Consider the following 17,791-nt stretch of genomic DNA (forward strand, 5'->3'; position numbering starts at 1 on the left):
AGGAAGGGTGGGTTCCTGTGGCGCCTCGCTCCTCAATGGGGGGCACTCTGTCGGGGGGGGGGGGTTGGGGCTTTCTCTTGTTGGAAGGGGGAGAACAATAATCCTTCTCTCCCCCGCCTTTTGATTAGGGAGGGGGGGGCTTCGTTTAGGGAGGGGGGGGGGGGTTCGCCCGCCTCCGTTTTGTGGGCCTGTCTTCTGTCGGGGGGGGGGGCCTACCAACCCCCCGGCGGAAGGTGGGGGGTCTGTCTTCGGCGCGCGGGCTTCTTTTTGAGGGGGGTGACGAGGAGCGGGTCTCTAGTCCGGCCCGGGGGTGTTTTTTTGCTCGGGGCCTCTTTCTTCCCCCCCCCTCCCCCCTTCCTACACAGGTATTGGGCCGCGCCGCAGCCGCTCAGCGAGCGGTGTGCGCTCTCGCTGCTGCCGCTGCAGTCGGCAGACGCGTTCCCCGAGCTGCCTCCGACGGTGGCGTGGGAGGGGAAGCGCTGCCACGCGCCGTGCGTCAACCTGTGGCTGCACGGCGTGAAGCAGGCGTGGCCGGCGGTGTGACGAGGGGGAGTGGGCCGGGGTACTCGTCGTGTGACACAACGTGTGCTCTGTGCGGGAGTCCGGGGGAGGGTAGCTTGGGAGCCAGGCTGGTGCCTGACGGTGCACTTACTACTGTCGCTGCGCACTACCCTATCGGGACGCGTGTGTTTCTTTCGATTTGTGTAGTTCTTAAAACCAAAAAAACCTTTGCTATATCGGGGTGGTGTGAGTGACGCTTTGACACGGCTCACGGGTCCGTGGAGCGTGGTGAGAAGTTTACCTTACTCTACCTTACCTTACCTTACCCGGTGAGCATACGGCTTTATTTATCACACACCGCGCACACACACACACACACACACACACACACACACACACACACACACACACCGTCAGCCTCCCCTCGCCCGCCACCGACCCTGAAGCCGCACCCGTCGCTAACCCTCGTCGTGCCCCCCGAGTGCGAGCGATATGGTCCGAGTACGTGCAGTGCCGAGCGAGCAGGCGAGGGAGATCGGAGACGATCGGGGAGCACGATGCGTAATTGCCCTCGATGTTGACCCTCCCCCACCACAATTCTCCCCGGACGACGCCGCTCTCGCACCTGCTATGGCCTCTCTCTCGATACACAACACGCTCGCCGACTTGGCAACAAGGGTTGACTCCCTCGCGCTAGGCGACGAACCTGCCCCCGCCCCTCGGGGCGGGGGTCCCCGCCCCCCCGGGGGGCCCTTTGGGCCCCCTCCAGGGGGCGACCCCTCCGGGGAGGCCGGCTTTCCCCGTGCCGGTTCTCCCCAACCAACCCCGCCGGCAGCGCGAGCTGCCGGCCACATTGAGCGGTTCGTCCGCGTCGCGCACTCGTCCCAACCGGGGGCCGCAGACTCGTTCTGCGCGCCAACGGCTGGTGACGCTGTGTTGCCCTTGAGCTAGTCCTTCCCCGGTCGCCTAGCCTCTGCGCTGTCTGGCGAACGCCTGTATGCCATGCGCGCGGAGGGACCACGCTTGCGTGGATACGTGGCTGGCAGGCTGACCCGTGTGCGGGGTAACCCGCGCACGGGGAAGCTTCACGGGTTCGAGTCGCCAAACATTAAGCAGCGGAGGTGTGCCGAGGCAGGGGGACCGGGAGGCGGTAAGCCGTCGTCGCCCGGCGCTGCATGCAGCACCGTGGCGATGGCGCTAAGAGGTTCCTCTTTTCCGCGCCCCCCCCGCAAGGCGCGCGATACAAACACACACACACACACACACACACACACACACACACACACACACACACACACACACACACACACACACACACACACACACACACACACACACACACACACACACACACACACACACACACACACACACACACACACACACACACACACACACACACACACACACACACACACACACACACACACACACACAACACACACTGGACACCAGCGCGGTGTGGGGATACCCATCACTGAGCCGACGATGCTATGGGTAGCCCCAGGGTGGCGTCCAACCCCATACCCTCAGGCACTTGCCTATACGCCCTGGCCGCGCATGCCGCGCCCGCGCGCGCACGCCCGCGCACGCCGCGCACACGCGCGCGCACGCCTGCGCACGCCGCGCACGCCCGCGCACGCCCGCGCACGCACGCGCGCACGCCCGCGCGCACGCCGCACTACGCGGCACTGCCCAGGTTCCCTCGCGCTCAGATTTATGATGTAACATACGTGACCCCCCCCCTTGGAGGGTTGTGATTTTCGCGCCAAACCACCGCGATCTCGGCGGGGCGTCAGCGCCTCTCGGAGGGGCATCATGCGCTCCCGGGGCCGCCCGACGGCGCGGGCCTCTTGCCGATGGACCCAGCCGAGGTGCCCGACCAGTCGGAGTGGCGCTGACGCGCCGCGCGCGACCACCAGCCAGCTTTCCAGCGCGGTCGAGGACGGTGCGCCGAAAGAGTAGACCGTCTCCGGTCCATCCGGAATTTTGTCGTTTTAGTTAGCACTGCTGCTGCAGACAGGGCCCGCGTGACCCCATGCCCTTCCCGGATCCAGCTCGCTGAGGTGTGACGTCACCCCGATGACCGCCCACAGGTGGCTGACGAAGCGCCACTCATCGCTGCTTTCGCGCGCCTGCTCCACAGAGGGCTCCTGCGGCTCTCCCTCGTCGCGTGACCGCCGCCGACAGCATGTGCTCGGTCGTCCCCGCCGGCGCGGAGCTGCGCCACGTCGAATTCTTCGGCGGCTCGACCGCCGGCGCGCCCACTATCGCCTCCTGCGCGCCTCACACCCAGTATTCACCTCGCGCGCGACCGCCAAAGTGAGCGCACGACCACCTCCCCCTCGCTCCTGTAGGTGGGCCGCCCCGCGCTGGCGGGAAGAGGCGCGCCGAGCCATCGGTGACGTCCCGGCGAGCTCATGGGCCCCCAAAAGGTCGCACCGACCCGTGGCTCCGCCGTCGGCTCCGCCGCGAGCGGCGACGGTGAGGCCGCCGGGGCTCGCCTATACCGGCTAGTGTGGAGCTATCAGTGTGGTTGCGTGTTGTACTAGTGATGCTGCACTAGGCGGCCCGTTTTTAGCAAAAACCAGATACCACATCGCGTGTGGTCGTCGAAAAACCGCATGTTCGCCCGTCTGGGACCTCTTCGTACGGCTCCAAAAACCGCTCCTTAACGACGACTACGCGGCCCGGCGGTCGATCTGCGCCTTCTCAGCGGTGGAGGGGATGTGGGAGGTACGTGCGGACCGCGTGGTGTTGCGACGGTTTGACGAGTGCGACTCCCAGCGTCGACTTTTCGACCCCACGGAGCCTCTGCTGCTCCGGGGGGGGGGGGTCTGCAGACCACCCGGCCGAACTTCAGAGTCGCGGTGCTCCTCAAATACCGCTCAAACGCCCACGATGTTGTGCAGGGGACATATGCTGATGATCCTGGCCCGATTGGTTCGCTCAGAAAGCTTCTGCGCGGTCGTTAAGGTTCGCTCCCCGCACACCGGCCCGGAAGTATGTTACATCATAGATTCCCTCACGCTCAGATTCCCTCACGCTCAGATTCCGTGCAAGGGGGTGCCGAGGGAGGTATGCCGCAGGCCGGGATGGAGTGAGATCTTGCGGGGCAGGGCGTGGGCTAGCGCGTGAGGGCGCAGGCAAGTGCCCGAGGGTATGGGGGTGGGCGCCACCCTGGGGCTACCCGTAGCATTGTCGGCTCAGTGATGGGTATGGTATCCTGGGTGGACGCGGGACAGATGATGACGACACGCTCGAGCGACACAGACACAAACAAGCTCACAAGACACACAGCCAGGTTGGCTGCCAGACACACACAGGAGCGACACACAGAACCACACTACTACTAAAAAAGCGCCGAAACTACTAAAAAATCGGGTCACTCCTCATCGCAAACCCCTGTCAGCAGTCCTCCTCCGGGAATGTACGTAAGAGCCACACATACATTGAAAAAGCGCCGAAACGCTGCTGCCTCGACCTTGTCTGTGCACCCTTTTTATAAAATACCAAAAGGAGGGCTACACAAGGCCCTCTACGCTGGGGCGCCGGCGCCCTACTGGGCGCCCCCCGCTCCCTTCCCCTTAGAGCCCCCCATCCCGCTAGCCCCCCCCCGCGGTCCCTCGCGGTCGCGCGACGCCGCACCAATGGCGCGCTGTGCCTCTCGTCCGCGAGCGCCGTCCAGAGCTGCACCGACAGTCGCTGCAGCGCAAACGGCATCCATTCGCGCGCCGACGGACCACGACGTCTGGTCATACTGCCACCACGTGAGCTTCCGGCCCGCCACCTTAGCCACCCGCATCAGCAGCTCCTCCACCCACCCCCACGCTCATTGCGCCGAACTCCTCGAAGAGCAGCGCCTCCACGCGGCACTTCCCCTCTGCGTCCGTGTACTGGCCCTTGACAGCCTCGACCGTCCCGGTCCCCGTCCGCGGGTCCCACATCCCCACCCTCCCGCCCCTGTCCCCGCCCTCCACGCCCAGAACCGTCTCGCGGGCGCGAACCCAGGCATGGCTGTTGGACGAGGTCCTCTGGCGCAAGTGGGGGCAGTCGGCTCCATCAACGCCGCAGGCGGGGCGGCACGCCGCAGGCGGGGCGGCATGCCGCGGCTCAGCTTCAGGTGAGTTCATCTTGCCAGCGGTACCCGACGCTGCTCGAACGGCAGTTGTCGACCGCCGGCAGTTGACCGGCAAGATGAAGTCACCTGCGCTCGAAAAAAATACCATCGGAACCGCCTCACCGAGGCGCACAAACGTCCTCACCCTGGCAAAGGCCAGCTCTGTCATCCTGGGTCGCTGCGAAAATGCTGTCAAATCACATCCGCAGAGTGCGCCGTTGGGAAGAGGCACGAGGAGGGCGGCGACTTCGACCGACTATGGAGGACCCGTCGCCAGACGACGCAGGGCAGAAGACGGTGAGGCGGAGCAGACGCGCAGGGTGAGACGAGGGAGGGAGCAGGACTTTGCGGAGATCAGCAGGAGGATGTACGAAGAGATTAGGAGCAGCAGGGACCCGAGGGACCATGTGGAAGACGGCTAGTGCTAGTCCCCCATCGGGAGGACGACCCCGGCTAGTCGCCGACCACACCCACAAAGAACCCTGCACAAAGATCGCAAGGGCGGGGGCCTGTTCCTTTTTACCCATCTCACAGTAGAGAGGTGTCCGTTTTTATTTATTTATTTATTTAGAGTGCGCCGTCAAAAAAGTGGGAAAGTGCGCCGGCCGGCGCAGAGTGGTGCGCCGGCGCCGGCGCAAATGTGCGCCGTTTTCTCCGCCGTTTCGGCGCACTCTGCGCCGCCGCACCAAATAGGGGTTTTCACACCACATACTGGTTGCCCCTTCCTACACACCAGTATTGCCTCAATCGAACCGAGGTGGCAGGGGGGGGGGTGCGGGCTGCCTAGAGGTTTGGTGGAGGACAAAGCCGGATCGCGTCCACAAGCAGTCCGGGCCCACGTAGTTCTTGAGCATGTACCCCCAGCCGTGTGAAGACATGTCAACGTAGCCCAAGCAACCCGCATTGGAGTTGCACCGCGCCTCGCAGTCCGCCTGGCTCGAGCAGCCGCCGAGGTCGGAGTCACCTCCTGGCGCGGAGCTGCAAGGTCCCTCAACATTCGTGTCTTGCAAGATGGTACTCGAAATCGTGATTGCCTCGATGCACTTTTGCGACAGGCGGCGGCGGCCATCACCCTCGTGCGGATGGTTGTGGCAGCAGGAAAGGTCGGGCTGAGCTGCGCAGGTGCTGCAGATGGCCTCCGTGGCGGCCGTCGGCAAGTGTGTGCCGTAGTCGGAGGGGGCGGCTTCCGGGTCCAGGTGTCCTGACGTCTCCTCCCTGCACGTCAGGGGGCAGGTCATCTTCACTTCGTCCACGCAGGTCGTGTCGCAGGCCGAGTTGGTGGTGTCGCAGAGGCCAAAGCCTTTCGCTTGCTCGCACGTCGGGACAAAGCCGGCGTCACACGGCGCTAGAGCCTGGGCAAAGATGGGCTCGCGCGCTTTCGGATTGATCGCCGCCTCACGCAAGTCGGAGGGTGTGGGCGCCGCCAGGGCGGCGACGGCGAGAGCGGCCAACATATGTGTATGCCGCGGGGTACAGCTCGGTGGGGTACAGTTTCTTGAAGTCCTCGGCCGCCGAATTTGAAAAAGAATTTTACAACAAAACTCCGTCGCACAACACTGGGCACGGGACTGGCGCGCACTGGCACTATCGCCCGATCGAAGTTATCGCCCGACAAAAGTGTAACGTCTTCATGAATCGGATTTCACAACAAAACTTTCTCTCGCAGCACTAGGACTAGCGCGCGCACTGTATAAATCACGGGAGCGCCGTTTCACCCACACACCTGGCTCGATCCAGCTGGCCGACAAGGGCGACGGGACCCATGCCTCCACAAGGCTGAGCGGAGGGGCTACTACGCCCACGTCAACAAGGGACACATCCCGGACCTGATCCGCTTTGGCTCCACGACCACACGCTGGGAGTTCAAGTGCTACACTCCGTTCCTCCCCTCCGGCGCAAAGGGCAACGGCTCTGCCCGCTGCGGAGGCGCTGCCTCCCGTGCCGATGGGCACTTCATCGCGCTTGGCAACACTGAGGAGCACCTCTCCGTCGTCGTCCTTGGTCACCCCCAACGGGGTGACCCGGCCACGGAGGAGCAACTGGACCGTGTCAGCGGCGACGGATGGGTGGCAGCGAAGGACGGCGATTACGCTGACGCCCTCGCCAAGGGCCACACGGTCATCCTCCTCGTGACCGAGTCGACCGGAGCATTCTCCGCCGACCTCGATATGATGTAACATACTTCCGGGCCGGTGTGCGGGGAGCGAACCTTAACGACCGCCCAGAAGCTTTCTGAGCGAACCAATCGGGCCAGGATCATCAGCATATGTCCCCTCCACAGCATCGTGGGCGTTTGAGCGGTATTTGAGGAGCACCGCGACTCTGAAGTTCGGCCGGGTGGTCTGCAAACCCCCCCCCCCCGGAGCAGCAGAGGCTCCGTGGGGTCGAAAAGTCGACGCTGGGAGTCGCACTCGTCAAACCGTCGCAACACCACGCGGTCCGCACGTACCTCCCACATCCCCTCCACCGCTGAGAAGGCGCAGATCGACCGCCGGGCCGCGTAGCCGTCGTTAAGGAGCCGTTTTTGGAGCCGTACGAAGAGGTCCCAGACGGGCGAAGATGCGGTTTTTCGACAACCACACGCGATGTGGTATCTGGTTTTTGCTAAAAACGGGCCGCCTAGTGCAGCATCACTAGTACAACACGTAACCACTCCTCACTAGCCGGTATAGGCGAGAACCGACGGCGTCACGGTCGCCGGAGTGGACGCACTGCACACACACTGTGACCGTGTCGACGGTGTGACAGTGAGCTGACACAATCGTCGGCGCCGCGCTATCGCGGCGCCCCGCAGTCAACACGCCTCAGGCACACCCCTGAACGCGCCATGGGCGCGCAGATACACCGCAGCGCCGTGGAGAATCCACACCTGGCCGGTCCCGAGCCCCGTCCTGGGCCTCCAGGCGGCCGAAGATCGGCCTTCGGGCGGGATGAACTTGTCGGAAATGGAGCAAACTTGGCGCGGCTCGCCGCTCGCGGTACCGGGTGAGCCTGGATAGGGCAAAATCTGGGGTGAATACGAGGGACAGAGGTCGCAAGTTTGTCGCGCAAGTTTGCGCGGCGTGGCGCTGCCCCGCTGCCGAGGGCGCCACCAACCCGTGGCGGCGGCATTTCCAGCCCAAATTGGGCGTTCCGTGCGCCTTGCCGGCGAGAGTGGACGGGCTGTGCATCGTGGGGGGGGGTGACTGAGAGAGAGGTGGTCGTGTGCCTACTTTGTCGGCCGCGCGCGAGGAGAATACTGGGTGTGAGGCGCGCAGGAGGCGAGGGTGGGCGCGCCGGCGGTCGAGCCACCGAAGAATTCGACGTGGCGCAGCTCCGCGCCGGCGGGGACGACCGAGCACATGATGTCGGCGGCGGTCACGCGACGAGGGAGAGCCGCAGGAGCCCTCTGAGAGCCAGGCGCGCGAAAGCAGCGATGAGTGGCGCTTCGATCAGCCACCTGTGGGCGGCCACCGGGGAGACGGTCAAGCGCTGCCAGGGTTGGATCCGGTGCGTCTCGTATCACTGGTGGGCAGGGTCTGCAGCAGCCGCGCTCAAAAAGAGGGAAAAAAAGCGACAACTGTTCTGACTGTCGACTCTCTCGACACACCGTCCTCGACCGCGCTGAAAAGCTGGCTGGTGGTCGCGCGCAGTGCGTCAGCGCGGGTCCAACTGGTTCGGCACCTCGGCTGGGTCCATCGGCAAGAGGCCCGCGCCGTCGGGCGGCCCCGGGAGCGCATGGGCGGCCGGCGCTGAGCGGAGGAATGCGGGCTGAGATCGCAGCTCTGCCACGAAAAACACAAGGCGCCAAGGGGGGGGGGTCAAGTATGTTACATCATATCGATCGCGTCCTCCGCCAGCTTGCGAGGACCGCACGCGCTAGTGGGTCCATTGACCACACGCCGTATGGCACCTCTCGCGCGTCCACCCGCTCACACTACACCTTCCACTCCGCCGCCATCTGAAGGCCCCCGCACGGGGGGTCCCGGCCGACGTCATGCGCGTCCGCCAAGGGTCCGGGGTCGCCCAGGCAAGTGGCCCAAATCCGATGAGTTTTCCAGGTGTGAACAGCTGTTGAGAGGTGTGAATTCATCCCGGGCAGGGTGCGGGGCGGTAGTCCCGCAGAGAAAATTTTGCGTGCTGGGGCACTGAGATCGCAGTTTTATTAGTCCACGGCGGATGCCAGCTGCAGCTGCGAGGAGACACGCAGTGCCTCATTTGAGCATGAATCAGCGTCCTTTCTGCTGGCATCACGCATAGGAGAAGCCGAGAGGCACGAGGTCCTCCAATTTGCCGTACCGACGTCGCGCCTAGAGAAGATCACGGCCGCTGCCAAGCAGGCCAAGCTCGATCTCGACCGCGACCGCGCCTCTGCCGCCCTCCCCCCTGCGCCCGCCGCAGCTGGCCTTGCGTCCGGCGTCGCTGCCACCGGCCCCGCCGGCCTTGCGCCCGGCGCCGCTGCCACCGGCACCGGCACCGGCCCCGCCGCTTCTGACACCGCCGCGTCCGCCGCGCCCGCCGCCGACCCGCCGACGGAGTCGCCGCTCACAATTGCAACACCAATGCTCGAGATCAGCACGAACGTTGTGATCGCCACGTACGACAGCGCGGGTAGGTTCGACTGGTGGTGCGGCCGCGTGCAGCAGAATGCTCTGCAAGTCGGGCGGCAAGAGGGGGAGCTACGTGCGGACCTATCTCCCCGTGCCGTTCGACGAGGCTAAGGCAGCCAACTATAAGATCCACTGCAACTTCTACGCCAAGTCGGGCGCGGACGGCGACTACACCTTCAAGTACAACGTCGACGATTCCGCCCCGTACCACATGGAGTCGGTGCTCGGCCTCCTCGACCTCAACCTCCCCACCGACGAAGGAGTGTCTACGTGCCGCGCGATCAACAGGCCGGCTGGAAGTTTGACGAGGCGCTTAAACTGATCACGCCGGCCGCGGACTCTGCTCCCCACCGCAAGCGGAGTACCGCCGACGACGAGGCTGGCGGCTCTCTGGCGCGAAGAAGCGCGCCCTGACGGTGACGCTCACACGCAAGGGCGGGACGCTTGGAATCTCTGTCGACCCCAACAACCACCAAATCACCAACGTGGTCGAGGGTGGCGCTGGCGACACCGCCGGGCTTTGCGTGGGCGACTTCATCGCCGAGGTCAACGGCAAGTCGACGACCGGCGGCTCCTTTGGCAAGCTGCTGCCTGCTGCAGCGACGGCGGAGATTAGGCTGCGGCTCATCCGAGTGCAGGTGGTTGAGCCCGACCATCTACACCTCCCTGACCTACTAGCATAAGTGTCTTCCCCTCCCCCTCGCACACAGGATTGACGCTGCTCTCGGCGCTCGCTCCCTCCTCGCCGCCGCGGACCAGGCGTGCCCGCGGGGGCTCTGCAGAGAGCCAGACGGCTCCGCGCGGTCGACATAGATGTGACCCGCCCGCTCGAGTGCGGCGTCCGGATGCTAGTGCTTGAGAAGACACCACAAACGCGGCACGGCCCGTTTTGGATGTCTGCGGAGATTCTGTCTTAGCACACACAGTGAGAGTCATTCGGAGTCATTCGATGGCCAGAGTGCGATTGTGTGTGTGCGGGAGTTGGTTTGTCGGGAGGGAGGGGCAGGCTGCTCACCCACGTGCACCGGGCCAGTGCTTGCACTTTGAATGCCGTGGGGCTCCTGCCCGTGTCCGGGCGTGGAGATGCGAGGGTCGCCCCCCCTTGCCCCACCACTTTGTGTGTGTGGAGAAATCTACCTTACCTTACCTTTCCTACTACAAGGCGGTCACACACATGGCACATCGCTCTCGGGCCCACAGACATCCCGCACACCCTACACAAGGTAGGTAGGTAGAAAGGTGAAGAAGAACCAGGCACAAGGGGGCCAACGCCAAAATGATTTTCTTGCGCGAGGCGGACGGAGAGGGTGTCGCTCCGACTCTGCAGCCCCCCGGCAAGAGGCTGCCATGATCGGCAAGAAAGTCTCCGCGCTAAAGGCGGCGACCAAGGCCGTACACTCCCTGACCAAGAAGGCGAAGCAAGCGATGCAGTCGCCCGAGGCGGTCGCGGCCGAGATGCAGGTCCGAGAGCCTGCCGCTCTGTGCTCCCCACAGCTTCGACCCCGCCACCCACCGCTGCACCGAGGTCCGTGCCGCGCCCTCGCCCGACAGGCAAAGTTCGGCACACCCATCTGGCGACTTGACCGCGACGCACCTGTCTGTGCGCTCTGTCACGCCACCTTTGCGGCAGCTGTTGGCGAGCGCCACGGCTCCACAGAAGGGAGTCGCAACCACCGTTTCGACGTCTTCCATAGGTCGACATAGACGAGCTCGGATCTGGTGCGCCGGTCAGCCGCCACCACTGTCGCTGGTGCGGCGACGTGTACTGCGCGACCCACTCCTCAGAGCGTCGGAGGGTGCGCAACGCTCAACGGAGGTTTGCGGGACACATGCCATGTCCACGACACGTTCATGACACGCACACAGGTGCGCAACGGAGAGGTCGAGAAGGTGTGCGACTTGTGCGCCATTCTGCTCGGCGGCGTGAAGGAGATCAGTAACCGAGAAGCAGCCGGATCCCCTGCCCGAGTTCCAGATCCCCTGCCCGAGTTCCAGATCCCCTGCCCGAGCTCCAGATCCCCTGCCCGATCCCCTGAACGAACCAATCAGAGAGGTGAACTGTGTATGCGAGATGGACTTGCACCGCGCCACTCAGGACGGCGACCCGTCCCGGATCGACCCGTTCGTCATGCTCAGCACCGAGTGCGCTCCCCTTCTCAGCCCTGGTGACGACGCCCCGCCACACGCGCGCGCTCCCAATCCTTCCTCAGAGCTCCTTCTGCCCTTTTCAGAGCTCGGCTGCCGCGCTGCCATCGCCCTCCTCTCGCTGCTTGCGGCGAGTCACCTGTGGAAGGCGCTCCGCCTTCTTCTTGTGGACGTGGTTGTCCGCACACTACTGGAAGGGTTGAGGTCTCGCGTCCACTGTATCTCAAGGTGCTCCTCTGGGCGGTCGCTTCGGCCAGCATCAACGCTGCCGCCATCCTCGCGCTCCTCACGCCAACCTCGCGCGAGCAGCTGCACGAGCAGGCGCTACCCGCATCTCGTCGATGCAGAACCACACACACACACACGCACGCACACGCACACACACACACACACACACACACACACACACACACACACACACACACACACACACACACACACACACACAATGCTCTGCACTATGACGTTAGCAAAGTCGGTAATACAACACGCAACGGGAGTGCGACGGCCCATCCGAGGAAGTCTGTTAGGCCTCACAGAGCGCCCTTCCCCGCGCGGGGAGCTCTCACCCCACCTGCGGTGGCTCAGGCGCCATGCGCCTCCTCACTGAGCCCCCTCGTGGACTGGGCACGTGTGGTCCTCGCCGGCGGCGACGCCTGCCTCGCCGCCCTCTGCCTCGGTCTCGCGATGCGGCTCCTACATGCACATCCGCCGTCGGCCCTCGACGGGCTGTGCGCGCTGGGGGACGCGGGCTGCCTCGCCTACACAGCCACTCAAAACACGCGCCAGGCGAGACACGGACCGCACCCCGCCCGATTCACACCTACAGCACCTGACGCGACCCCCCCCCCCCCCCCCCTTTTCCGGTTGCCACCCACAGTTGCTTCTCCTCGCGCGCGCCCGCGCCCAGCGAGGCAACTATGTGGAACTCACAGAGCTAGAGTGAAGCCGGCGCCCAGTGGCACGTTGGAACGTGTGGAACGGCCCGACGTTGTCATGCGATTCTTTATGCTGAGTATCAAAAGAGCTCGAGAGTGAGTGTAGTGACCCAGAGACAAGAGAGCGACACACGATCAGACCAACCGACAGCGTGGTCGGGCGCACAGGCCCACAGCAGCCAACCTCTCACATGCTTATTCCTACACGCGGACTCTTCGGAACGCCTCAGCCATGGAGTTGAACGTCGAGTGCCCACAGTGGCCGTCGAGCGGGGACGCGCCGAGGTCACTCTTGATCTCAGAGCCGACTGCGTCGATCACGTCGGCACAGCCGTGGTTCCAGTCCACGCTGAGCGCAGGGCGCACCGCACCGCCAGCACATCCGCCATCGCCACCGCTACTCGAGCCGCTGCCTCCATCCCCGCCGAAGCCCTCGCCACCGCCACTACGATTGGTGAGCGCAGGGCGCACCGCACCGCCAGCACATCCGCCATCGCCACCGCTGCTCGAGCCGCTGCCTCTGTCCCCGCCGAAGTCCTCGCCACCGCCACTGCGATTGCTGAGCGCAGGGCGCACCGCACCGCCAGCACATACGCCATCGCCACCGCTGCTCGAGCCGCTGCCTCCGTCCCCGCCGAAGCCCTCGCCACCGCCACTGCGATTGCTGAGCGCAGGGCGCACCGCACCGCCAGCACATACGCCATCGCCACCGCTGCTGGAGCCGCTGCCTCTGTCCCCGCCGAAGCCCTCGCCACCGCCACTGCGATTGCTGAGCGCAGGGCGCACCGCACCGCCAGCACATCCGCCATCGCCACCGCTGCTCGAGCCGCTGCCTCTGTCCCCGCCGAAGCCCTCGCCACCGCCACTGCGATTGCGCCAGGCCGTCTCGACGCACCGTGCGGGACCATCAAAGACAAAACTGCCGCCGTCATCGTACCTGCCTTGGCTTGCCTCCATGTCCATCACGCGCTTGAACTCTTCCGACGTGACGGCGAAAGCCCTTGCGCCCGGATCCTTGTTCCTGCACGACCACTCAAACCAGGCCTTGCGATTTTCCTCCTCGGCAATAACGAGGATGTCGCGGACTTGACCTCCATCCGTCGCCGCGTGTCTGCTAGCTTCGTCTCTGCCTCCATCCGTCGCCGCACCACTCAATGAAAATGCCTGCGCCGCCGCATTATCCCCCCCCGAAGTTTCCCCTGCCGCGGCTTCTACAGCAGCGGGCAGGGCGTCGACCTCCGCATCGCCAATGTTGTGCTGCGGCGGCAACGCAGCTGGTAAACCGTGAGGAGGCGACTTGAATGGACCTCGGACGCAGATGAGGATTATGAGGCAGCAGAGGAGCACCACGATGATTGCACCAAGTACGACAAGGGTGATGAGCACCTCCTCAGCCATGCACACCCACTCACAACAGCCGCCGACGGACGCGCGACGACGGCATATAAAGCTCATTGCCGCAACGACTATGCCGAGGGGACCGGGAGGCGGTAAGCCGTCGTTGCCCGGCGCTGCTTGCCCTCAGAAAAACTATCAGGAGGCGGGTCCTGTGAGTGTGTCACACACACACACACACACACACACACACACACACACACACACACACACACACACACACACAAACACAGCACACACACACACACACACAGCACACACACACACACACACACACACACACACACACACACACACACACACACACACACACACACACACACACACACACACACACACACACACACACACACACACACACACACACACACACACACACACCGCTCGCCCACGCGCATTGGGCCTTGCACTTGTAATGCCGTGGGGCTCCTGCCTGTCTAGACGTGGAGTCGCGAGGGGCTAGCCTGGCCCTTGCTCCACCACCTCGCGTGTGTTGAGACGTTTACCTTACCTCACCTTAGGAGAGCTGCTGTACGTGACTTGCTCCGGGGCGGAGGCGCAGGGGGAGGCGGTGGTGGAGTGGCTGCTCGCGGAGAGGCGCGACGCGGCGCTGGGCGAGGTGCGCACGGCGGGCGTGCCAGCGCGGCGGACAGGGCCGGGGGGGAGGATGGCGCGCTTCACGCCCGCAGACTCGAACACGTCGGGGCTCTTTGTCGCGCGCCTCGTACGGCGGCACGGCGGTGACGCTGAAGGATGATCGGTGTGTGTGGACGAGGACGCGGCGATGCCGAGCGAGCAAGCGGGCGCGGCGTCCGCGCATGTGCCGGGCGACGCCGCCCCCGCAGGGCCACCCGACCCCATCGCCCAGACGCCCGCCTACCCACCGCCGACGGGGCCAGAGCACGGGAGGGAGTTTCGCTCCGACGAGGACGGGGACGGCCCCACCGGGACCGAGGCCGAGGGTGTCGCCTACGCCGAAACCCTCGCCGAGGCCGAGGGTGTCGCCTACGCCGAAACCCTCGCCGAAGCCAAGCGCGCCGCCGACGAGCGACTCCGCGCCGCTCTCGCCGCGTGCAATAGGGTTTGTGGAGCGTCCAGAGAAACCTTTGTTACGTAATATCTCGGGACCGCGGACGCCATTCTGAACCAGACTAGATTTGAGAGCAGCACAATTGAAAGATCTAGATCTACTACTAATTAAGCCAGGGGTGGGGAGCTGGCCTTCTCAAATGGTGAAGGGTTAAATAGCTGCATTTTGACCAGAAGCCTTCTGGACACCTTCTGGACACCTTCTGGACATCTTCTGGACACCTTCTGGACATCTTCTGGACACCTTCTGGACATTCTGGACGTTCTGTACACCTCCCCTCCCCTTCAGACTCTTACTGAATATGTGATTTTTACATCTCAAGGCGGTGCGCAACAACAAACATGCAAAAAACTGCACCCTCAGAGTGATTCTGAGATCAGGTTGGGCGTTTCCCCTTTGGAGGCAGACATTTCAGAAAGCGAATCCCCGGCCGCATCTCCCCGCTCGAAGCGGGGAACCCGTCCCGGGCGCCCGCTGGAAGCTGGGGGCCCGCTCGAAGCGGGGGCGCCCGCTCGAAGCGGTGGCGGCGCAGGCTGCCACCGCTGCCCGGGCGCGCCGAGCGGCGGCGGAGGGCCGCCCAGGCCACCACCAGTGCCTCTCCCACCGGCGGCGCGGCGGCAGCGGCGCCGACCGCCCCTCCATCAGCGGCGGCGCGAGGCTGTCGTCGGGACGCCGGCAGGTGACGCGCGAATAGGGTGCCACCGGACCGGCCGACGAGCACCCAGCGGAGCCGTCATCGTGCATGGCGAGCCGAGCACCGCCGCGTCGCTTCTCGGCGCATTGGAGAGCAGAGGAAGCTGCTGGCGTCGCGGCTGGGATCGGCAGCGGCGCCAGCAGCTTTCTCGGATCTGAAGCGACTTTGAGCGCCGATCGATCGATCTGAGGGCTGACCGATGGGTGGCGCTGGGAGGAAGACCCGTCCCCTCAGCTCCGCGACGGCGACTCGATAGTCGTGGCCGGCGCTCGGCTGCCACTCTCAGCTGTGCCGCCAGCGCTCCTGGAACCGTGACGTCACTTCTTATGGATGCGGCACTAGGGACGCCCAATGTTTTCGTAAATATAGAAGCCACTCTCTCGCGTGTGGAAGCCACGACTGCGTAGTCGTGCTCCCCCGGAGCACGCCATAGAGCGCCGGTTGTGTACTGCTACTGGGCGCACCCGCAGCGCCGTACACACTGCCGCCACCCTGCCAGGGGGGCGCCGCAGGCGCCTCAAGCGGTGCGGAGCGCCGCCGCAGGCGGCGGACAGCAGGTGCGCGAAATTAAACGCCATTTTCGGTTCCGCGGTTTTGGCACTGTCTACCAACTTTGGTACAAATCGACTTGCACTTGGTCTGAGCCCTGCGCTGTGCGCTGCGTTTGAGCCTCCATTCTGAAAGTGTACGTAGAAGGGAAGGCAGCAGGTCCGGCTTGCGAACTCCGCTGTGCGCCGACAAGCGGTATGGCGCCGAGTAGAGGCCATTTTCCTATTAGAAAAGGCTGTCGAGAGCGCAAAATTTTCTTCGCTGCGCGCCCAACCATGGTGGGCACGCAGCGGGCGCCTGCGGCGCCAAATTTTTGAAATGTCTGCCAGTCGCCCAACCTGATCTCAGAATCACTCCTCACCCTCCGGGCACGCGCTTGCTGCCCGACACCCGCTCCGCCTCACCGGCTCCATCCCACGAAACGTAAAGATGGGGCGGCGAGTCGAGACGAGGAGGGTGGGCAGCGCGGCCGCTCGAGTAGCGGAGGCCGGTGGGCGTGCTCTTCGCCTTGGTGGCCGCGCCCGGATGCCGGCGCTCTCCTAGGGCGGCTCGGCCCGAGACAAGGCGTGTTGTCGTCGTCATCACTGGAGCGGACGGGCGATGCCACGCGGCGAGAGAATTGGGCGCCGGGGAAGATGTCGTCGCCTATCAAACACGAGCTGCCGTGCGTCAAAAGCGAGCCTGCCCTGATGACGCGCCCCGGCGAGCGCGTGTGCCAGAGGGTGAGGCGTCGGCCGGCAGCGAGCCAGCGCCGGGCACGGTGCCTCCCTTGACGGCGGCTGGCACCACAGACGCTGCGCGAGAACCCCCGGCGCCACCGACCCCGTCAGCCCCGCCAACCCCGCCAACCCGGGCAGCCGCCATTCCGCTGCCAAACCCGGGCTGCTCAGCCCGCTTGCTCGTCACCGGCGAACCGGTTGCGGCGGTGGTGCCGCCGGGGTGATGGCGGCATTCCCGACCAGGACCTGCATCTGCCTCGCGCGCTTGCCTGGCTGGTTTTGCCGGCCCAGCCCACCCACGACGGACGCGACGCGAGAATGTCAGAAGGGGGGGGGGGGGGACTTGCGGTTCGCGCCAGAATGCCCAGAATGTCCAGAAGGTGCTTTAGCAAGCTTTAGCAATGTCCAGAATGTCCAGAAGGTGCTTTAGCAAGCTTTAGCAAATGTCCAGAATGTCCAGAAGGCCCGCAGGCCTTCATCAGCAAACCACAATGTCTCCTTTTCATTGCCCATGAGCCATGACTGACTGACCGGGCCTACGGCTTTACCTGACTGAGAGAGACCTTCTACAACACCTGAGGCCTTCTGCACACCTGCAGAGGACTCTCTAGACGTTCCCACATTCTTTTCCAACCTTCTGGACACCTTCTGGACATCTTCTGGACACCTTCTGGACATCTTCTGGACACCTTCTGGACCTTCTGGACATCTCTGGACGCTCCACAAACCCTATTGTGCCCGCTATCGGGAAAGGTGATGAGGAGGGGCGAACACGTCGAGTACCTCACCACGCGGGTGTCGAGTGATTCTGAGATCAGGTTGGGCGTTTCCCCTTTGGAGGCAGACATTTCAGAAAGCGAATCCCCGGCCGCATCTCCCCGCTCGAAGCGGGGAACCCGTCCCGGGCGCCCGCTGGAAGCTGGGGGCCCGCTCGAAGCGGGGGCGCCCGCTCGAAGCGGTGGCGGCGCAGGCTGCCACCGCTGCCCGGGCGCGCCGAGCGGCGGCGGAGGGCCGCCCAGGCCACCACCAGTGCCTCTCCCACCGGCGGCGC

At 64.6% G+C, this 17,791-nt stretch overlaps 1 protein-coding gene across 1 annotated transcript; it reads left to right on the plus strand.

Annotated features, from left to right (window-relative positions):
* Positions 1-9,247: 9,247 nt before the first annotated feature.
* EMIHUDRAFT_462655 (hypothetical protein) lies at positions 9,248-12,373 on the plus strand (the record flags this gene model as incomplete). The annotated part of the gene is made up of 11 exons (XM_005785622.1): positions 9,248-9,509; positions 9,589-9,848; positions 10,552-10,671; positions 10,905-11,006; positions 11,077-11,165; positions 11,186-11,205; positions 11,226-11,375; positions 11,442-11,503; positions 11,584-11,676; positions 11,944-12,144; positions 12,236-12,373. 11 exons carry the CDS (start codon positions 9,248-9,250, stop codon positions 12,299-12,301), a joined length of 1,425 nt encoding a protein of 474 aa, XP_005785679.1. The 3' UTR covers positions 12,302-12,373.
* Positions 12,374-17,791: the final 5,418 nt, after the last annotated feature.

Source organism: Emiliania huxleyi (genome assembly GCF_000372725.1).
Source record: "Emiliania huxleyi CCMP1516 chromosome Unknown EMIHUscaffold_16, whole genome shotgun sequence".
Taxonomy (NCBI): domain Eukaryota; phylum Haptophyta; order Isochrysidales; family Noelaerhabdaceae; genus Emiliania; species Emiliania huxleyi.